We start from the raw sequence: 23,706 nt of genomic DNA on the forward strand, positions 1-23,706 counted from the left end.
TCTCTTTTTTGAATAAGCTTGAAATTATCCATCAGTTCAAACGTTTAAAAACATAACTTGGTAGAGTGTATGGGTTCTACATAATATTGTTCTCTGTTACCATTGTTCTTATCAAAATGACTGAATTAAGTCAAGAACCAATATATATTCCCCCAGGACAGATCTAGGTTCATGATCTCCGGTGCAATTGTCTGATGAACAGTTCTATGGTAACTAAAACTTAAAGCCATATTACTAGTCACTAGCAAGGGGACTAGTTCTGGCATCAGCTTTATTAAAGATGTAAAGTACAATAATTCTATAGGTCAATCTTCAGGTTTTCTACATATTTCTAAAAATAAATGGATAGCAACTGTCAAACTATAACATTCTTATCTGAGGACCTACCACCATTTCAATTAAACCTACATGAGAAGTATTTTATCTTAAATACACCATCAAGTGTACATCATCAAGACATCTTGCTATGTATACTTTATCTACTGTTGCCATTTTTGACTCAAAAACTTCCTACCATACGCTGCCCTTTGAGACAAAGCCCAACAGTGTTTTGTTAGGTATGAGAGAAGTTTCTTTACCCAGGATGATTAACAATATAACCCAGGAAATATACATTTGATATTGAGTTTATTTTATGTATTACTTCTAGGCTTAAGTTTTTCTTATCTTTCAAAACACTTATTTTGGAAATTTCTGACAAAAACATTTACAAATACTCTTTTTATGGAATAATACAGTAATTATCCAAATTTCAGCTGAAACATAGTTCCTGGCATATATATGAATCTTGGAATATTTGATGACAAACTAATGTCAATTTTCTACTTTGTGTAAAACATGCAGTTAAACATCCAACACAAGTGATATTGGAATCTTGTGTGGGATTCTAGTCGACATCAACATTAAAAAAGAAAAAAAGCCCTACTGATTACAACATTTTTATAAGCAGTAAAAATAATGTCTTCCTTATAATATAGACATCAATTTTCTCTACAGAGTCATGGTTAATTTCGCTACATGATATAATATGAACTGGTCTTCAAAGTACAACTAGTAGTTTAAAAAAAATAAAGGAACAACCAAACTTGATTGTATCACTCATCTGTTCCTCAAAAAGCACTACGCTATCATGTTAAACGGCTTCTGGTAATGAAGTAGCAGTTAGTTAAATAAATTTACTCTTATCTTAAGCATAATCCTTGTTTATTCTTTCTCTGGAAACTGATAGATACAATTAAAAATTAAACTTAAATTAAAAATATAATGCTTCTTTATGGGATACGTATATGCATAACTGTATCCATACAACAGAATCATGAAGATAGGACACAGAAGATGTATTTATAATCACTTGTTGAACTCAATGACTTAAAAGCTATGCTTGATGATTTAGATAGCACTTTAAAGTAAAGGTTATAAAACTTGTATTAAAATAAAGTTCACATATAATCTTTTAATCCCTACAGTTAAAAATAATCTATCTCTAGGAGAAAGAAGTGCCTAGAAGTTAAGTGCCTAGATATAATGTATAAAGTTATGTATTGTATCAAAGAATAAGAAATAAAGACCTGATTTTTTTCCTGTAAATTTTATACCTTACGACTTGTTTTTATTCATGTCATTTTGTATGTGATTACATTTTGGGGTTGAATCTTTCAAATCTTCTATACTGTCCCCACCTAAACTGATGTAGGTTATTAGAAATCATTAGTGCAGTAATTAGGGAATCTTATTGGACTTTAATATAAAACTTCCAAGATTATTATTATTAATGTTATTTGGGAAGCATTAAGTGGATCCACATTATGCTGCGTTTAGTCTTGACTCAGTAGTATTATCTAATCTTGAACAATGAACCTTATGGTCCAAAATAGTTTCTAAACTACATTGTCTAAACGATGCTATCTAATTCCTATTAAAAGGATTTCAGAAGACGCAGACTCACTCAAAAAAAGTCTGGCACATTGAGTATTGAACAATGTTTAATGATATTTATAAGCAATTGAAGTTGTAAATTCCAGACTTATATACAATATCTTTATAAATTAATGCATTTAAATTTTGACCCATGATCTTCAGAATGATGAGGCAGGAAAAATTCCCAAGTAGATATTCCTTTTGATTGATAATTCTATTTATATTTTAACTGATAATCTTCCTTTGTTAGGCTCATGTGATGGACAAATGCTTATATGGATTTACTTCCAATGTACAAAATAAGAAAAAGAATGAAAATGATCTGTAATATAAAATGAGGTATATAAATAATATTAATATGCTAAATGTTAATTCAATAAAATGCAAAGTGTGCACAAAAAGAACGGTTTTATCTAGATAAAGAATCACTAATCAGTGTAAAACTTTGAATAAATATATAAATTAGTTTTATTAATTGTCTCTTCTGTATGACCATCAATATTTTATTTAACCATGTATCAATGAATTGAAAAATATAATTAATAACACACAAATAAACACCTCCTACCTGGGAACTAAGTAAGAAAAATAAGTGACTGTAACAGAGCAAAGAAAGGAACATATACTAGCTTTAAAAAATGTGAAAGATGAGAGCTTATGTGCGAAAGTTGCTAGTAAGTAAAACGTAAAGTATTGTTTTACAGACAGAATGGGGAGCAATTAAAATTCTAAGAGAGTTAAGGAATAAAAACAAACATATTTCTTCCTTAGGATATGAATTCAATTCTTCAAATAAATCAAAAGAAATTTAAAATCTTAAGGTATTAAAAAAACATCATATTTCACAAAACACTTTTGTTAGGTGTATTTCAGTATTTTGAATGAGTTCAAACTCTGTCTTCCCTCATAAAAGCTTACAGACACTATTTAGAGAGAAATATAAGCAATTTAAAACATGTTTTATTAATTGAATAAAGAGAGTTGCCTGTTGTTGTTCAGTCGCTAAATTGTATCCAAATCTTTTGTGACCCCATGAACTGTGACCCACCAAGCTTCTCTGTCCATGGGATTTCCCAGGCAAGAATACTGGAGTGGGTTACCATTTCCTTCTCCAGGGGATCTTCCCAACCCAGGGATCTAACCCCCATCTTGTGCATTGTCAGGCAGATTCTTTACCGCCGAGCTACCAGATAATTTGCCTAGGATATCAAAACTGTGTGTAGCTGTTGTTTAGTTGCTCAGTCGTGTCTGACTCTGTTGTGTCCTCATGGACTGTAGCCTGCCAGGCTCCTCTGTCTATGGGATTTTCCAGGCAAGATTACTGGAATGGGTTGCCATTTCCTTCTCCAAGAGATATCAAAACTGTGTAGACGTGTGTGTAAATTAAAATACGATGACAGCATTAAAGAAAATTTGGTTACTTTAATAACACTTATTCATCCATTAATTCATTTCCCATCACATAATTACTTTGCACTTATAATATGTATAGTTGCATAATGAGTCTAAATATGCCAAGAAAGTATCGGCTACTAACTAGTTTCACCCAAAGGCACACATTTTTAAATGACATATTGTAAGAGAAGCACTGCTGTCTAAATAAGTAAAATGAAAATTGTCCATAGAAATTGCCAGATGTATAGATTTAAAATGAACTGCTCTGTTTCATATCTGCACCTCAGAAGATTTTTGCATCTATCACTTTAAATCATATTAGTTACAGAAGATCATTACTCAACAACTAAAGGAGAAGAAACAACATAATCTTATAACATCTCACTTATCTAGAGTATAGGAAGGTTCCAGTCAGCTGCTGCATCAGTTAACTGGAATAATGATATGAATTGTGAATAGATTACCATTTTTCAAAACAGTGTAATATTGTAAAATTCAGTGAACATTGAATTCTAACAGTAGATATATAGAGAATATGAACTAGGGTCAGATTTCTTCTGATCTTGAGTTGTCATACGTTTCCTGCTCACAGAGTTGAGTCAGTAAACGGTTTTGACTTTGAGAGATTAATTTATAATTACAAAATAAAAGAATTTAATGGAAAAATAGAAAGACCGGTGTGATTCAAAGACCAGAGGTTTGTCACAAAGAGATAAACTAAAAAAAGTAATAAATTAGTTAGGCTCACAAATCTAGATGTATTTTTATGAAGATTAGTGAGAGAACAAAAATCTCAGAAATAGGATATTTTTTTAAAAAAAGCAGTACAACTTGTAGAAAAAGTGAACAGAAAAACACATCCATTTTAAAAAAAGGAAAAAAATATTGAAAAAAGATGTCCATTCATTTAGTAATGTATGGACCTAAAAAACAAAAATGTTAAAAAGGCCACATATAAAAATACCTTTTGTGGAATTTAATATTTGGTAAAGTGATGCTATGTTTATGACATTAGAGGAATATACAAATCCCAAAGAAAACACCATACATGGATATAAGGGTAATCTGTAGTGCTAAGAAAAGTCATTTTATTTTGAATTCTATATATGCTCCTACACAATCTTGACTTCAACACTTAGAGGGCAGACTGAAATAATGAAAGGATTGGAAAAGGTGGGACTCAACAAAATATACTCTACAATTTTAACAAGTTCTAGGTAGAAATAATATAGATATAAAAAAGAATTTTTCCTAAAATGATGGTCACCAATGAAAAGTCTAAGTTAAAGTGGCAGCAGTATTTTAAATGCAATGTTTCCAAATTCTGACATCTTTTCTTAACACTAATGTTATATATCATTAGGGTTGAAATTTCAAAAGGGCTCCAAAGTAGGCAAAAACAAAGTTAGGTCAGGAGACAGCTAGAGTAATTTATTGACACGCCTGGACCACTATAAATGTTATTTGATATGAAAACAGAATCAATTGCAACACTTTTCAATAGATGGTTTCCTACAGTCCTAGAACTGTAGAAAATTTCATGGATTTAGGATTTTAAAAAAATCATATCAATGTAGGCTTTTTCACTCTATTCAATATAATTTATTTTGTATGATTCCTTAAACAAATAAAAGAAATATTTCACAAATACATTTTAGATGAAACTTCATTAGTCATTTATCTTATAATTGTCTTCAGTTCTTAGGGAACGATTATGTTTTTGACAAGAAATCAACAGGTTTCCAAAACACAAATCTTTATATCTTTAGTACTGTATTGTTTAGGCTGATTTAAACTGAAAGATATACTTGCTTCCAGACAAAAAAAAATTCTGAAGAGATAATGCTCAAAATGTGAAGCCAAAATCATGAGCAAGAAAGATTACAAAAATAATGTTAAATGAAAGTGAAGTCATTCAGTCGTGTCCGACTCTTTGCGACTTCTCTTTGTAGCCTGCCAGGCTCCTATGACTCATTTGAAAAGACCCTGATGCTGGGAAAGATTGAAAGTGGGAGGAGAAGTGGACAACAGAGGATCAGATGGTTGATGGCATCACCGACTCAATGAACATGAGTTTGAGTAAACTCCAGGAGTTAGTGATGGACAGGGAAGCCTGGAGTGTTGCAGTCCATGGGGTTGCAGAGTCCGACAGGACTAAGCGACTGAACTGAACTGAACTGAGGCTCCTCTGTCCATGGGTATTCTCCAGTCAAGAATACTGAAGTGGGTTGCCATTTCTTTCTCCAGGGGATTTTCCCAACCCAGGGATCGAACCTGGGTCTCATGCACTGCAGGCAGACTCAACGGCCTGAGCCACCAGGGAAGTCCCCAGTATTAAATATACTATTTTAAATATTGGGATTTTCTAAACTACATTAATGATATAACTTTTACTAGTTATATTCTTGAACTTAAATTATTTTTATGTTCCTTATTTGCTTGGACTAGCTAGATTGCTTTATGTTTAACTTATCATGTCACTTGGAACACATGTTACTTTTAAATAACATTTATAGTTTTAAAGAAATTATTGAATTCCATATGAAAGAATATAAGGAATTTTAAACTCCAGAGAATATTTTTATTTCATTTTAGCAAGTGTTGAGACAATTATTAACTTTTATTAAAAGTTGGTTATATTTTATTTATTATTCTAGTAAAAATTAAAGGTAAAGCTAAGCTAAAATTTACTAACATTTTAAAATAAAATCTAAACACTGTATGACCATGTTTAAATTTATTTTCTCAATCTTTCAGTGTATTCCTTTGATCCTTACTAGAGTATTAGAAATCTACAACATAATACAAGTAAGAGACGGCATGGTCGTAAAGTGCTCATGACTAATGATGTTAAGTATTAACAGATAAGTTCAAAATTACTCCTGGTTAAAAAAAGTAAGTTATATTTCATTAAGTGCATTGTATATACTCTTCTTGGATCTCTTCTTATACATTGAAAAAGGAAGAAATAAAATTGAATAAAGGTAGTTATTTAGAAACACAAAGTATATTTTTAAAACATGTATATACACACTTTTGTGTAAAAGTTGTTTTCCTCCAATTTTTAATTTTAACTCTAGCAATCAGAGGTGTAGAAATGGAAAGTTCTTGGGTGCAGACAATGACTTCATTTGTATTATTAAGCATATCACCATTTCCCTGGGATCATTTCTAAGTGATGGTACTAGCCTCATAAGGGTGTTTTTTCGGGCTTCACGTAAGTAACTAAATATACAGCTACATTTTTTAACATAAAAATGTACATTATGTTCATTTAAAAACTAAATGTATGTTTAGCAAAAGTAAAACTGCTTTCTCAAGAATTATTTAAACACTCTGATTTTAATAAAGGTATTTAGTGCTAATTTTTAGTTTCTTTAGTAACATAAGGGACGTGTTTTTCAATTTAGAAGATGAGAATATTTTCATTTCTGGTGATAAATGATAGACATATTAACAGCTACCACTATGTGAATTTGGGGACAAAATACTCGAGAATGGATGGTTCTGATATAGTTTGTATAGTTAGATTAAACATAAAATTGACTACGCTTATTAAGTCAGAGGCACAAGGTAATTTTAAAGATAACTGTGTGTCTAAGATGACATTAAACACTGGAAGTTAAAAAAAGTTCAGATATGACTAAAGTTATATGAAGAACTGAGGAGAGTATAAATAAAAACAGCAAAATAGCTAATTTTCTGCTGCGTTTTCATCCTGGTCACACTTTACCTCAAATCCTAAATTTTGAGCAATGTGAGCTGAGCTGACTAAACCAGAAGACATAAATTGCTACTCAAAATTAATTGATTATAAAACACGTCTGGAAAATATGCAAAAAAAATCGTAATTTTCTTTGTAAAATAATACATGCATTCTTTGATTTCTAGCAGTACATATAACTGATAACACATTTCATAATCCCTGAAATCAAGGATCTAAGTGAAAATACTAGACTCCTAAAGTAGAGACATTGGCATTATAATATATGCAGCATTAAAATTTTTATCAACAAAAAATGTTACCATGATTTTTAAAAATAAAAAGAAGAACTAGTCAGTAGAGAAAGACTTTTATAGATGTTCAAAATTTCAGTTCTATAATGTAAATGAAGCTTCATCAAGGTTGGTATTCACTAAGAGTTAAAGAGGGTGAAGTGATTTCTCACTATATTTAATGTAGAATTACCAGGTAATATATGCTAACAGAAAATATTGTATATTTATTTAGAAACACACATTTGAATTACTCTGAATCATATACACTTTGAATTTTTGCCTTGACATTACTGGTAATATATTTCTATAGTGTATATTCTTACTTTAAGATAAACACTAGTGAGAATATGTGGTTTTAAATTTGGAAAACTTTGGTAAGTAAAATTTTAAATCCAAAATTTAGTTTGAGCGGCAAAGAGTGAATCATAGTCCTTATTTATTAAAATTTGATTTTAAGCTCCTTTAAATCATAGTGTATGCGGATGTGTAAGTTAAACATTAGGACTTTAGCATCCAAATTACATCTATAAGATATTTTGTTAGATAGTTCAACAAAATACCTTCTTTAAATATTTGTGCTCTCATATTTCATAACTTTATAAAATGAAGCAAAACAAATATCAATAATTCATAGAGAGGTATAATTATTTGATTCTGAAATGCTAATATACGATATCATTCCCAAGTAATTTGAAAAACTGAATGCAATCCTTCTAAATACACAATTTGATCATTGTTGCTATCAGAATGCATGTATTCAATGGCAGATTCACATTTTTAATAATAAGATAATAACTCATTATCAATATCTAGAGTTGTAGTCATATCCTTATCCTCCTTGTATTTAATCCATGACTTTCATATTTACATAAAAGGGCTAAATTCTTCTGGTATTTTCTTTCATATAAGTATTTTTTCATCCCACTTCATAAGTCATAAAAGAAATGATATATCTGCAGTGGCTCATTTTTGTTTCTAATTTATAGTAACATTATTTTTATTTTTTGCACTGGAAGATGAAAGTACGAAAATGACGTGTACATTGGATTTGCTGTACAAGATAAAAATCATTTTTTGATTAAGTTTTTATAATTTCCATTCTTATCAAATATTAGTTGATGTGGTTTGATCAAAATATTGAATCATCAGTGGTATTTAACCATTAACTAAAAAGTAAAGATTCCTTTACAGCAGAGAATAAATGGAATAATTTCCTTACCAAGACCCTCAAATAAAATATAATAAATAATCCTAAAGCATTTGTTTTTCAGCTGATTGTATAAAATAATCCACTTAGAGACTAGGGTCCCCAAATCGAAAGAGCTGAGTACAATTATCAAAGTCTCAATATTAGAAGAAGAACCTATTGTTGTAAATAAATGAATAATATTGCTGTATTGATATGCTTTCATCATGTAGTTCCTCTGATTGTGATAAGTGACTTGAATCCATGCCAACATATTACTAAACTACGCAAAATTATCAAACTGATGGCTGCAGTGTATTCTGAACTTAGCCTAACATGTTTAATGTCTTTATGGGAAAAGGATGACTAAGCAATAATGCTGGTATCAACAAGAAAACAAAATTTCTCTGTGAATTGTGTTGAGACATTTTTGCACCTTACATAAGCCCTTCAAAACACATGGAAATCAAGTAAACAGGTGAGCAATACTCAAAGGAAATATGAAGATCATTTGAAAAATGTTTTCAACAACATCAGAAGTTATGTTTGATTTAATATACTAACCCAGGAACCTGTCTTCCAGTTAAGTATATTCGTTTTTGTATTGTAAAGTGCTGCCTGCATCCTGGAGTCACTTTTATCTTTGTTTTTGAAAGCAACCTGAATTCTATTTTTACTAAGAAGAAGGGCATGTTGAACTTTATTTCCTGAAAGGGAAGACTTTGATACAGCCTTTTATGTAATACTTACTCAAATATGGTGGTTTGTAAGGCGCTCGTGTATTAGACAGCAGTCCATCCAGCTCTTTCCTCTCCAGGGTGCTGTGAAGGGCCTTCTCTTTGCCGAAGGTGGAGAAGGACCTCTCCGCCCCAGGCTGGGCTTCTGGAGTTTCAAACACTTCAGTGTCTGGAACAGAGTCCATGCCAGGAACATGCAGATTGCTACGATAATCAGCAGCCTGGCGTCCATCAGAAGGGACAAAGGAGGGCATCCAGCACCGATCTGAGTGGCCAAGTGCTTTACATTCCTCGGTGCAGTTGGAGAAGAGATCCATACCTGTGAGCAGAAAACAGAGAAGCTACGAATGGAGACTTTATCAACACGACCAGCTGCTTGTGTCTGTGCTCAGCCGCTCAGTCATGTCTGACTCCTTGTGACCCTATGAATTGTAGCCCACCAGGCTCCTCTGTCCGTGAGAGCCTCCAGGCAAGAATACTGGAGTGGGCTGCCATACCCTCCTCCAGGGAATCTTCCTGCTTAGAAGTGAAAAATTACAGGCAATGTAAAGAGTAATGGGTAAAGGTATCTTAACAGATTTTTCTTGTGTTAACCTGACAGGAGCCCCAAATCGCTTTATATTATTTTGTAGAGGGTAGGACTCTTGGCAAACAGGGTTTTGAGATAGATGTTTCTGAACTGGTCAGGATGTTGAGGGAAAATATTGACTCGAAATTATTTAAATAATTAGAAAATAGTGAGAATGAATATTAAAAAAAAGAAAATCTCTGAAATTCGTAACAGAAAAAATAAAACCCAAGTGGAAAGCCTTCATTACCTGTAATTTCTAATGATGATAAGTCATATTTTTTTCCTTAGAGACAAAAATGGAAGAAATATGGGAAGCGCGAGTGATGATATTTAGACAATAAGATCTAGACATGAAATAAAAAGTGAAATTCAACAGAAACAGGGCATACATATCAATACACCAATAAATGATAAGAATAAAATAAGAGTGGCCAAGAGCATGCTTTTCTAGATTCTTAGAAAATGACTTCCTACAAGTTATTTTTCAGTGACACTCTTGTAGTCCATATTACTACAAACTGCTTATCATTTACCACTTAGACAAGCCCAGAACAAATGACTGTAATTAGTGAAACCAAGGTAACCAAGTGCAAGGTGAGTCAGCTGCAGACGCTATTGACGAATACCTTATTACTTGTTCTATATTGGAAAACACTTGTCCCAGACAACACAGAAATGTTTGCTTACTGATCCTAGAATACCAAGATTTCAAATGACATCTTCAAGTTTCATTGTCTCCTGTAGACTGACAAGAATACTAAACATGATATTTATGACCCAAGAAAGCTCACTCAGTCTCTTAAGCAAAATAGCATTTTGGGGCACTACAGAATACTATCTGTTATTCAATTTGATAACTAGCATTATGTAAAAAAATAAGCACACAAACAAAAATCACATTTTAGTGTGTTTCTAGACAGAGCAATGCATTTATTAAATATGTTTAAACATAGGATCAATTAGAAATAACCAAAGAGTGATTATTTTGTACGTCAGAAACTCTCAAATGCATGAAATGCCTGGTGTGAAAAAACCATGGATTATTTTTTTAATCAAGAGAGTGTAATGAAAACACTTGATTGTTTCTTCTATAAATATTATGAGTGATTTGAGCTCTTGAGCAAGTTTTAGTTTGTAAAATCCTGACACACAATAATTTACTTTTTTATATGCATATGTTAACAGCTCTTTATGTAATACAAAGAAATAATTTTTGCATAATTACTAAGCCCCCAGATTATCCTCAAGTATTCTGGAGTTTAAAACAATTAATTATGTAAATTGTTTAAAGATATAACACCAAACTTCTTATCATATATTAATCTCACATTATAATGACTTTTTAAATTTTAAATTAAACTGTGTATAATGCTGGGGCTTTCCAGGTGGCTTATTGGTAAAGAATCTGCCTGCCAAGCCAGGAGATGCAAGAGAGGGGAGTTTGATCCTTGCACTGAGATCTACTGGAGAAGCAAGTGGCAACTCATTCCAGCTTTCTTGCCTGGGAAATCCTATGGGCAGAGGAGCCTGGCAGGCTACAGTGCACGAGGTCACACTGAATCTGACATGATTTAGCGACTAAACAGCAGAACAGCGGCAGCATGTATAATGCTAAATCTGATTTCGATTATAATAATATATTGATAATTGTCATGCATAAACCCAGAACTAAATTACTGATCAGTGCATTATTGAGGAACATAAATGTGAGTTGAAGCTGGGATAAGGAATCAGACTAAGATCAGCAAGTAAAACAGGTCAACTATTTTCTAGACACCAGGGAAGTTAAGCTATCTTATTCCTATAAGGAGATAAGTATTAGAAGAAAAAAAAAAAAGAGGAAGGGAAGAATATCCCTGATGCACACTGACACAGCAGGTAACTAGAAGCTATAGAATCAGAGAGATCTGTATTTTGATTCACTGTACTCTAAACACTCCCTATTTATAGTCTGATAAGGAATAAAAGGTCTTTTTGATAGATAGAGGTACCATTAAAAGTCAATTATGGGCAATTATTTTAAAAATAAATTTATATCATATTAAATTTGAAGTTGATGGAAAAATTCAAATATTAAGATAGAATTATATTACCAGATCTTGATAAAGATGTGTACTAATGCAAAATTTGGAATTAATACAATTTTTCATCACATAACTAATAAAGCCCTTTCAAATACACCTCATGAGACCATTAATAGTATTTCACATCTTTTTGAGCACTGTACCCAAGGATTCTTATAATTCTGAATATGATAATCACACAGAAAAGTTTTAATGATCTAGCCTCTGCATTATCTTTAAGATATTTGAAGGTACTTTTATGAGATGTTAGAAGGTACTTTTATTAGAACTTGTTTTCATGGCTAGTTGATATTCAATTGTGCTAAATTTCTTCTCTTGAAGTGTATGGCTTTCTGCCTCTTTGCCTTATTAGACACTAGTTAAAATTCCCTTAGATGATGAAATAAAGTTCTCTGACTTGAAACCTGTGCAAAAAAATTATCATGTGCATAACAAGAAAAGTGAGAAATATGATAAAGTTTTCTCTTGGATAAATAGTGTTACCTGCCTGAAAGGGGAACAACACTTGTACATAATGTTCCTCATAAATTTATGAGCTACTCCTTTTAAAGTGGGATCCCCATAGTGATAACACAGCTTTATGTAACTACAAGGAGATGGAAGATGGCACACTTGGTGCATGAATATGTTTCACACGTTTTACCAACAAAACAAGTGTACTAATTTCTCATGAGGAAAATATCAGATGTAGAAACAATTTTTTAATCACATAAAATGTATATCAGTAAATTTCAAATAAGTTTTAGAAATATTCATTGAAAAAAAATTTTTTTTTCGTCTCAAATGTATAGTCTGAGAACCAAATAAATTGTGCCCATTACCTGGCCTCACCTTAGGGAGCCACTGAAAGATGAAAATGACTCTATCTTTTTTCATCTATCACTAGTTCATGCATTGGAGAAGGAAATGGCAACCCACTCCAGTGTCTTGCCTGGAGAATCCCAGAGACAGTGGGCCCCCGTCTATGGGGTCGCACAGAGTCGGACACCACTGAAGCGACTTAGCAGAAGCAGCAGCAGCAGCAGACCCCATTAAGTATACTATTTTAATGACCAGACAAGCAGAGGCATGTTTAAGTTTTGTGGTGGTCAATGCCTGCACAAAGGACCGGAATGCCAAGTATTTCAGTACATGGGACATTTAAAAATGCGTTATCTTTCACACTGCTTTTGGAAATTTTTAACATCTCAGGTTGAAGGCCCAAGAGAAAATAACTTCAACACCATTTATTTTTCTCATTCAAATGTCCTTATTTCAGAACCTGTGAAACTTGTATAGCAGAAAACTACAGGCCACACCTGAGTTATGAAGTTTTGGTCATTCCTAAAGAAACATTTCAACATACAGATTTTATTTGCAATTTATTTTTTTCCACTTCTTGGAAATGGTCTGTTCTACATGGCACGACAGCTGAAGTGATAGACTGCCTGTTATATAGAGATATATTTAGACAAATTTTAAAATACATCTTTTTATACTAGCAAGTAACTTGATCCCTTGATATTACCACTGAGAACAAACTGTGATTTAAAAAATGTAATTATAGTCAATTTGTTCTGTTTCCTGATGAATTCAATACAATAAAATTACATGGACCTTTCTCATGTAACAAGCCTTCAAAAAATGTATTTTTCCCCAAATATGATAAATTAGTTTAAAAAATCAACACACATATTTTTGATGAAATTGTAAATCTTCTTTTAATTATTTAACACTGGAGAAATTAGAGATATTAAAAATAATCACCAAAATTTCTGTAGTTTTTGGTTTGGTTCGGGAACAGAGATTTTACAACATAATTCATCTATGTAAAAATCAAAACATGCACATCAAAATTTTCTATCTAACATATTTCAATATGTTTATATTTTTCTTCATTTTACGTTAATATTTGTCTTATATCTTTTTCAATTGTAAATGTCTCTGCATTACCTAGTTGTAGCTCATATTTTCACCAGAAACCTGAGCAAAAAGCTTTTGCTTATTCAGACTATGGTATAAATTCACCTTATTTATAAAGCCAGAAGCTAACTGCCAATATCTAAATTCTTATTGGAGTTGAGAAAGGGAAACTTTTAACTTTATGATAGGCCGAAAATTCTTATTGATATTGCAGTAGTAGTACAATGGCTTAATTTATTTCATGATATATGTTTTTCTACTAGTATGAAGACACTGACAATATAAATCACTTTTTAAATTTATAGTCAAGTTTTGACCATGTGTCATGTACAAGTCTCATAATAATTAGTTAAGAAATAAACACTTTTAGAAGCTAACATGCCTTTTAAATAAAATAAAAATTTAGAAGAGAAATTTGAAAATTTTCAGGTAAACTATAACAAGTAACATTAACTTATGAGGGTTTTTTTCAATATACATTTTAACAAGGTCAATTATTAAAAAGAAATTCAAATTTAATCTTAGTGTGCACATTGTAAGTACTTAATAAATGGGCGAGGGGAAACAACTACTTACAGCTAAACAGATCTCCTTAAATCTACCTCCAATAATACTAAAATGTTTAAGACTATACAGCTAAAAATGTTGTATCAGTATTTAAGTCAGACAAAAAAAATCTATCTTTTAATCTAATGGTATTATAAAATTGAACATATACTAGTTTTAAGTTCACTTTGGCTTTTTTTCTTTCTTCTTCTTCTTTTTTTTTTTTTGGCTATTTAAGCTGTGATTAATCAGTTTCTCCCCTTGTGATGGTTTATGCAAGCATTTACCACATCTCCTTGGACTTCTGCCATACCTAACCGATACATCAATAGTGCACTGAAAAAAACGGAAAGCACCTTGACAAGGCTATAGAAAGAAAGTGCCACAGACCAGTGGTCAAGTCGAAGAATTCCACACATGGAGCCAGGTGCAGTGGAAAACTGAAAAAGCTTATGTGATTCTCTGTGCAGCTGCCTCCGTGTTTAAAGCCCTTCTATGAACAAAATTGGTGACTGCAAATGGCTTAGAGAGGAGAAAAGCAAGTGGGGCAGAGGGAGAAAGAACAAAAAAGAAAACTGTTCATAGAAGAATAAACGGAAGCCATATCCAAATAAATAAATACAAATTAATGTTAACACGGAAAATGAAAGTGGGAATAAATAAAGACTTGGGAAGCTTAAACAGGTGAAGAACTAAGCTAAACAGTGTATACTATGTAACATGAAATGAGGTTTAAACTAGAGAATTCAGAATTCGTGTCTTTTCAGTGTTGTTTTTCCATGATAGTCTAACTTTCTCCTTTAAAACCTAAAGTTGAGTGGGATTTGCTTATTAGCTCAAAAGTTTTTCATATCCTAACCCTGGAAACAGATGTGTAATGAAGAATATTCTCTAAATATTGCGAAATTGGAAGATCATCAATAGCTGGTTGTACAAGGAAATAAAGCAGATGTAACTGTGCCTGAGATAGGCTTAACTTTTAGGAAATTAACTCTAGCTACTTGGTGTGAAGTTTATAGTACACAACAAAGAATGGACTGGAAAAAAGTCATTAAGTAAAGGCATCTTAATTCTCTGCATTTAGGGTTTTATATTTTAAAAGGTAAACAATGCAGAATCATTTTAACAATGAAACTAGATATATTAAATCTGACTGCAATTCAGCACACAAATGTGTAATTATTTCTTAATACAAGTGTGTTAATACAATTCAAAAACAGCTATCACTATGCCCAGTATGTTGTGGCAACCCTATAAATGCTAATGAAATAGATCCACAGATTGTTAACTCTGTAATATTCTCACATGTTAAAAACCTAAAGACAGAAAAAAAGAATTTGCCATTTTAATAAGAAAAATGAAAACTACCCTGCTTTTAAACATGTTTTCCAAACACAATTTAGCATTTAACATTTTCAAATGTTTTGACATCTCAAATAATTTGTAAGTAATGCTACCAAAATGGCAACATTGAGTGCTTGGGAAATAAAAGAGCCGCTGGGAAGGCACATTGATAAGAACATATTCCCATCCATCTTCCAAATTTAGCACTTTTTGCAGATGTTTATTTCTTTCTCTTTCTTCAGTTAAGTTATTATGGCTCATTATGTCTGAGGAACTAAACTAATTGAAATGTTCATTGAGACTGGAGTGCTACAGAAAAAAAAAAAAAAAAAAGAAGTAAGGGGGAGTGGGAAAGGAATAAAATACACCCACAAGGAAACATGCAGCGGGGAATTTTCTTTTTTTTTTTTTTTTATGTTAAACATTTTGTTTCAAAAGCTTTAAAAGGCTGACTATGAAATAAGAAACTGAAAAAAGAATAGGAATGAGCAATTCCAAACGTACACCTTTTAAAAGATAACAATAAATCATATGTCATATATAGGCCAAAAATGAAAGGGACTTTGTACTCAAATATAAACTTCTGGCAAGATCTGGTTTGTTGTCAGGTTCCCAGACACTAAATAGATGCTCTGTTCACTTAGCGTGAAGGCCCGCAAGGGGCAGGGACCTCCGGGGATTCTTGGCAGTTCTCAAGTCTCATTAGGTCTGCATATTAATGACTTGCAGCAATATAAAGAGACCCTTGAGCAGTCTTTTCTCCCCCTCCTCCTGCCTGCGTTTCCCAAGGCCAAGGCAGCCTCAGACACACCACACATGAGCCAAGAGAGAGGCCTGCAGCCACCATGGCTGCCAGGCGACGGTGGGGCGGGTACTGCCCTTTGACACACTGCCTCAACACCTTTCAGAGGTCCATGGAGTGTGTTAAGGGACGGGTGCTCTCGAGGATCAATGTTACCTTGAAAATGAGAACCTCATCTCCCTTTGACTTAATCACTAACCAAAACAAACCTTAAAAGCTCAAGTGAATGAAGTTGAACCTCCAAACAGATGGGCGTTTTTTAGAAGTGACACAAGTCAGCTTGCCTTTGCATTGCTATATGTGTCAGATAAACACAAAACTCAGTTGAAAGAGAAAAAGTTTAAAAAAAAATTCAAAAAGCATCCTTCATCGTTGAAATGCAAAGTAGAAAGAAAATCCAAACCTTGTGAAATTGTTCTCATTATTTTAAGGTACATATTTTATTTCTTTTCAGTGACTTCTTTAATTATTAGCAACTAGAGTTATCAGGATCTATAAAACTTAAAGGGGACATGTATACAGGAAAAAAGTAAAGTAAAATAAAGTAAAACAAAGTAAAAAAATATGTATCACATTGTAAATCCCATCAGGGAATACCTTCAAGCTTGACATGCAAATACACCCAGAGATCAACTTTTGAACATGGATCCTGTTGAAAATATGAGGAATGCTTCAGAAAATGTACATTATCAAATGTTTACTAATGTCTCAAAGCCTAAGAATCCAGCTTTGGAAATCCTGCTTTCAATCTATTCATGACTTTGAATCACCATTCCTTCTCTCATTCAATATTCAGTGATATGTAAAATGCATTGCTCTGGAAATGAGAAAATTTGGATTTTGGTTCCCAGTCATCCACTTATCCTCTTGTGACCTTGTGCAGGTCAACCAATTTCATCCATCTTCTGTTATTTCATCCATAAGCAAGTCTAATAATAGCTTAATTGACTGAAGACTGGGGACTGGACCAGGTGAGAAATCTATGTCCTTTGTATGCAATATAATTCCCGGAAAGAACATGACATAAAAAAGAAAAGTTTCGTGATCTCACGTATTCCACAATGAATTTCTAACTTTCATTCTCTAAAGGAACACTAGACTGTATTACAAGTCCCTTTGAGTATACAACTGTCAACATAGGATGACACCAGTTTTCTGTAGGTTTACTAACACTAAAAACTACCTAAAACTTCGTGCTCTCAGGATTTATTTTTAAAAAATCCACTATAAAAGTCAGCATCGCCCTTTAATCACACTTACCAGCTGACTGGCCGCGGTTGGTGGCGTCATGATCACTATCTCCCTGTTCACTGTCTCCATGACCACTGTCCTTAGAGCTTACTATGTCGGCTTCCTGGAATGCAGAACTAGAAGTACAAAAATGTGAATATTAGAATAAAAAAGATTGAAAAAACACAGAAAACATTCTTCTGCCACCACATGGTCACCTATGGTGCTGCAGATGCTTATAGCTCTTGATTTCTGCTTAAAGCTAGTTTTTAAAACCTGAAGCCTAACTCTCCAACACTGAGCATCAGCAGTCAGTTTGAGCCCTTAAGGCATGTAAAGTTCAATCATTATTCTATGATTGGAGCTAAGCATATGCTTATATCATTTTCATAGGACAGATATATATGTATATGTCTGGAATAGTTAGAAAGATTATCAGAAGCAGTGTAGGAGTGTAAACTGACAAAATATTCAAATATACTCAGTGGTTGTATATAAAAGAAACACACCAATATTTTTTAATTTATTGTCTAGAAAACCTAATATAATCAATATTTATGTCCTGTCCTAATTGGAAATATTTTATCATTTTCTTTTTTTATATTGAATAAGATACCTAATTCCTACTTTTAGTAGGTCGTAATTTGTCTATATACCAAGCTAGGGAAAAAAAAGGAGTCCATACCTGTTAACTCGGCGAGGTCTGTCAACTAGATAGCTGAGCTCTGCTCGCTGGTGTTTAGTCTAGAAAAAAAATAAATAAATCAAGAGCATTTGAAGGCTATGGGTTTAACTAACAGTCTGATTTTGAGGCTAGGAACTATTTGTAGCTTAAGTAATTGTGTACATTTTTAAGGAATTTCTAAGCTGTTCTAAGACCTCAGACTAGTTTTCATAAAGACTAGTGCTAGTGAAGGCAAGAAGATATGCAGATTTTGCATATGTAGATTTTCAGTAAAGGTTAAAAAAATACACAAATAAAAGGCCAATTTTAAGTGTGTGTGTATGTGTGTGTCTGTGTGTTTTAAGGAGAGAATGCTAATAACCTCATAGCTGGCCCTCATAAACTATTGTCTCCAATAGAGTCAACCTAGATATACGCTGCAGTCTTTCTTCCAGTGGCCTAAAAAAGTGTTTAGGTGCATACTGGTTGACACAAGAAAAACAGCACGCTCAATAAGCAAAAGGTTGGATATTTTATGGAATTATTTTGTTGTTTATTTTCAAAATGTGCTTAAGATACAAATGAGCTGTACAAATATTCATGAAAGTCAATGAATAATATCTAAGACTCAAAATAAATAAAATAACCTGCCAAAAAAGGAGTTCATAATACCCGCTTCCCTTCTGGCCCCAATTCTTTCCCCCTTAGAACACACTCTGCATTCTCCTCCCCGCCTCCACCACCCCACACACACCTTTTCCGGTCCAAACTTTCTTTTACAGAAATCAACTCTGTTCTCCCTCTCCCTCCCTCCTTTCAACTTTGCCACTTCTCCATCTTAAAAAAGGAAATCGGAATTGACCAGCCAAATTCTTTGATAAAGAAAGCCAACAGCAGTGATTCATCAAAAACGATGGTAAGAAGGTGATTATTAGCTAAAAGGAATATGTAAGACAAGAACTGTTGAAGCCTTTCCGTCAGTTTACGCTTACAGGGGTTTGTGCCAAAGCAACTTCATTCAAATTCACACTGTGTGGGCGTTGGGCTTCAAGAAAACGTCTGTAAATGCTGTCCAGAGTAGAACTGAAGGCTTTTTTTTTGCAACCCGAGTTCAGAGAACAAGGATCTGATAACTCATTCACTAAAACATGCATTCGAGTTTAGACAACTGTGCAAAGTTAAACAATCTATAGCTTACTTTTTACACGCGACTGAAGGCATCGATAAATAAAGCTAAACAATTAACTTTATTATGCTTGGGACAAATGCAAAGAGAAAAAAAGACCTTTGCCAGTGCCAGAAGGTCCCTCCCTGCATTTCCCTCTCCCCTCGGGCACTTTCTCCTTTACCTCCAGCTTTCTAAGAAGGGAAAGGACTGGGGTGGGGTGGGGTGGGGTGAGGGGACTAGGATTTTAAAGGAAAGATGCCAGAGGGAAGAAGAAGGGTCCAAGGTGGCAAAGCACCAGAGAAGGGGGATGAAAATAAATGTGGAAGGGTGGAGCGCAGAAAATTAGGGACAACACGAAGTTTAAGTTACACAGGAAAGGGTGGGAGAGGCGGCTTTCCATTCCTGCCCCCACAAAGATACAAATAAACTAATATCCTAAAAATAAATACACAGTGCACCAGAGATACAAGGGCCGGGCTAGAGGAGGCTTTCGGATGGAGGAGATGAGAGATGGTGGTCCTTTCGCTTCAGCCTTACCTCGTTGGACAAAATGCTTCCGTTGGAGATGATGTCGGGCTGCTGGTCTGTGTAACCGGTGACGATGGCCCCGCAGGGGTTGTGCTCAGTGTCCGTACTCCGCGATGGGCTGCAGGGCTTAAGGAACATCAGGTCGGTTTTGGCGGACTCGGGAGTCAGGCAGACCTGGTAGCAGTAATTCTGGTTGTGGTGATGGGAGCCAAAGCCCCCGGACTCCTCCACCGGCACCTGGGCCGGATTACTGGGTACGTTGGAGCTTTGAACCAGCATGATGTCTGACTTGCTGAGTTTCTTTTTGCGCGCCCGGGCTTGGCGGCCACAGCAGGTCGACCCCCCGCTGCCACAGCAGCAGCATAGGCAGCAGTCGCTGGCCAGACACGTGTAGATATTCAGCTTTTTCTCTTTCTGGCAACGCACGGCAAGCACGATCATGGCCAGAAGGAAGATGAAGGATACCGAGCCCAGCGCGATGATGAGGATAAGGGTGAGGTCCAGCGACGTCTCCCCGCCGCCGGAGCGGCTGGGGCGCTGGTGCTCTCCTGACCCCCCGCCCCCGCCCCCGCCCCCGCCCTGGGGCTCGACAGCGCCATCCACCAGCTGCACCACCAAGGTGGCGGTGGAGGACAGGGGAGGTTGCCCGTGGTCGCGCACCTCGATCACCAGTTCGTAAGGCCGCTGGGGGTCGCGCTTGGCTGGCACCCGGCGCGCTGTACGGAGCTCCCCGGTGCGCCAGTCCATGCGGAAGAGGTTCATTTCGTTACCCCTCACAATGCTGTAGGTGAGCCGGGCGTTCTCGCCGTCATCTGCGTCCACCGCGGCCACGCGGGTCAGCAGGTAACCGGGCTCAGCCGAGCGGGGCAGCACCTCGCGCGCCGGAGTCCCGTTGCGCCCCGGAAGGGGGGCTACGATGGCAGGAGCGTTGTCGTTCTGATCCACGATGAGGATGTTGACCGTGGCGTTGCCAGCCAGCGCCTGGGGGCTACCGGCGTCCCGCGCTTCCACTTGGAAGCTGAAGTCCTTGAGCTGTTCATAGTCAAAGGAGCGCAGGGCGTACAGGTAGCCGTTCTCGGAGTTGATGGACACGTAAGTGAAGACGCTCATGCCCTGGATCTGGCACTCCAGGATAGAGTAGGCTAGCTGGGCGTTGGCGCCCTCATCACGGTCTGTGGCGCTCACCGCGTAGATGTAGGCGCCTGGCACGTTGTTTTCGGTCACATACACGTCGTAGACCGGCTGGCTGAAGCGCGGTGCGTTGTCGTTCACATCTGACACTTGCACCTGGATGGACTTACTGGTGGAGAGTGCAGGCTCGCCCCGGTCGCGAGCCACCACGGTCAGGGTGTAGGAGTCCCCCGCCTCTCGGTCCAGAGGGGCCTCGGTCACGATGGTATAGTAGTTCTTGAAGGAAGACTTGAGGCGGAACGGCACATCCCCCAGCAGCTCGCACTGCACCTGCCCATTCTCCTCTGAGTCGCGGTCGGTTACGCTGAACAAGGCCACCACCGTGCCGGGCGCCGCGCCCTCGCTCACCGCCTCCTTCACGGTGCTGAAGCTGATCTCCGGCGCGTTGTCATTGGCATCAAGCACCCTCACTATCACCTTGCAGTGCGCAGGCACGGCGTTGGGGCCCAGGTCCTTGGCTTGCACGTACACTTGGTACACCGGGCTCTCTTCGTAGTCCAGCTCGCCGCTCACCTCCAGCCGGCCGGTGCGAGGGGAGAGTCCGAACAGCTCGCGTGCCCGGGGCGAAATGTGGCTGCTGAAGGAGTACACGACCTCTCCATTCTGGCCCTCATCTGGGTCTGTGGCGTTAAGCTGGATCACGAGCGTACCAGGCGGCGAGTTCTCTGGCAGGGACACAGTGTAGACGGGTTGGTCGAAGGCGGGCACATTGTCGTTGGAGTCCAGCACTCGGATGGTGAGTAGGGCCGTGCCGGTGCGCTGCTGCTGGGGGAGCAGGCCCCCTCCCCCGCCGCCGCCTCCTCCTCCTTCTCCGCCTCCCCCTCCTCCCCCGTCCACCGCGGTCAGCACGTAGCGGTGCACCGCTTGCTGCTCTCGGTCCAGAGGCTTCTCCAGCACCAGCTCGGCGAATCGGTTGCCATCCCCCTGGGTCTGCACGTCCAGGGAGAAGTAGCTGTTGGGGGTGATCTCGTAGTCGCGCAAGGAGTTGGTACCCACGTCTGGGTCGAATGCGCTCTCCAAGGGGAAGCGGGTGCCCGGCGTGGCGCTCTCAGAGATCTCTACGGTCAAGTCTGGCTCCGGGAAGGAGGGGGGATTGTCGTTGATGTCCAGCACCTCGATCTCCACCCGGAACAGCTCCAAGGGGTTCTCCAAGAAGACCTCCAGGTGCAGGACGCAGGACGGGCTCTGCTTGCAGATTTGCTCGCGGTCAATCTTCTCATTCACGTACAACACCCCGGTCTCCAGGTTGAGGTCCAAGTAAGGGGTCCGAGAGTTGGGCGCCGTTTGAAAGCCGCGAGCCGAAAGTTTTGTAATGTCCAAGCCCAGATCTTCAGCGATATTCCCCACGAAAGTGCCATGTTCCTGCTCCTCTTGCACCGTGTAGTGAAGCTGGGAAAAGACTCCTTCCACCATCCAGAGCAAGGCAAAGAATAATAGCACAATCATCTCCAAAGGGAAAGGAAGCAGCTTCCCGCAGCCAGTCAGCCACCCAATCACCTCCCCCACCACCACGAAAAAAAAAAAAAATCTCAAAAAATACAAATAAAAGTGCGCTATGTGGGGGGGCTCCTGTGGCTTTCTGTCCTTACAAATCTTATTTCTTTTGCTTCATTTTAGGGTTTCCCCCAATTCAACCTCATTATTTAATCTTAGAGCAGGAAGGGTGACAGGCGTCCCCTTTCCTCATCTGTAATCTTCCTACTGACCAATTAATAAAATAATAATACAATAGTCAGCGTCCTTTATTCCGACAGTCTTGGCGCAACGCGGCGCTGGCAAATCCCAAGGAGGAAATTTCGGTATTTCAAGACTGTCCTCGGTTTGTCTTCTCGCTGATGGGAGGAGAAGAAGGAGGAGGAAAAGGAAAAGGAGGAGGAGGAAGATGAAGAGGAAGAGGAGAAGGAAGAGGAGATGCTGTTGGCACCGCTGAACATGCCTCTTACTGTCAACGACTGGCAAATGCAAAAGGGCTTAAAAACAGCGAGGGAATTTTGTGCCGGAAAAGCATAGAATGGCTCTGCAGCATAAAACTTTCATTCTCTTCATTTCTCCGGATGGATGTTCTTGCCATTTTTTCCTCTTTCGCTCTATTTGCCTGTTTTGGCTGTCAGAGTCTTGCCTCTCTCTGTCCTCATCTCCACCGTCGTTTGCCTCTCAGTAACTGTGAGGAGCAGTTTCTTTTTTGCTGTTTCCTTCCCAAGCCTCTTCTTTCCTCTAACCTGCCTCTTTGCTTTTCAGTTCTTCCCTCCTCCTCCTGCCTCAGCCCTAAGCCTGCGATCTCGGCTGGCAGTTTCTGAGCTCCGAGCGCTCCGCTTCTCTGTTTTTGCGCAGCGCCCTCATTCTGCCAACCAATCGCCGAGGAGCACCACCCACCGAGTCAGAGCTAATTGGACAAACCGGCCGTCAGGAATGCGCGTCACGCAGTAACCGGGCCGGGCGGGA

General features: G+C 37.1%; 1 protein-coding gene across 2 annotated transcripts in view; it reads right to left on the reverse strand.

Annotated features, from left to right (window-relative positions):
• The window catches only part of PCDH10 (protocadherin 10), a 45,581-nt gene extending 22,022 nt beyond the window's left edge, over positions 1–23,559 (reverse strand). The window contains exons 1-4 of one of the 2 annotated variants that reach the window (XM_015101514.4): positions 20,083–23,559; positions 18,399–18,457; positions 17,744–17,850; positions 9,248–9,553 (exon numbers count right to left, since the gene is read on the reverse strand). In XM_015101514.4, coding sequence (XP_014957000.3) covers positions 9,248–9,553; positions 17,744–17,850; positions 18,399–18,457; positions 20,083–22,710 — 3,100 coding nt within the window. In that variant the 5' untranslated portion in view covers positions 22,711–23,559. Of the gene's footprint in view, positions 1–3,319; positions 9,554–17,743; positions 17,851–18,398; positions 18,458–20,082 lie in introns of those variants that run through there. The other variant, XM_060400658.1, reaches the window with a different exon arrangement.
• Positions 23,560–23,706: the final 147 nt, after the last annotated feature.

This window comes from Ovis aries, chromosome 17 (genome assembly GCF_016772045.2).
Source record: "Ovis aries strain OAR_USU_Benz2616 breed Rambouillet chromosome 17, ARS-UI_Ramb_v3.0, whole genome shotgun sequence".
Classification (NCBI taxonomy): domain Eukaryota; kingdom Metazoa; phylum Chordata; class Mammalia; order Artiodactyla; family Bovidae; genus Ovis; species Ovis aries.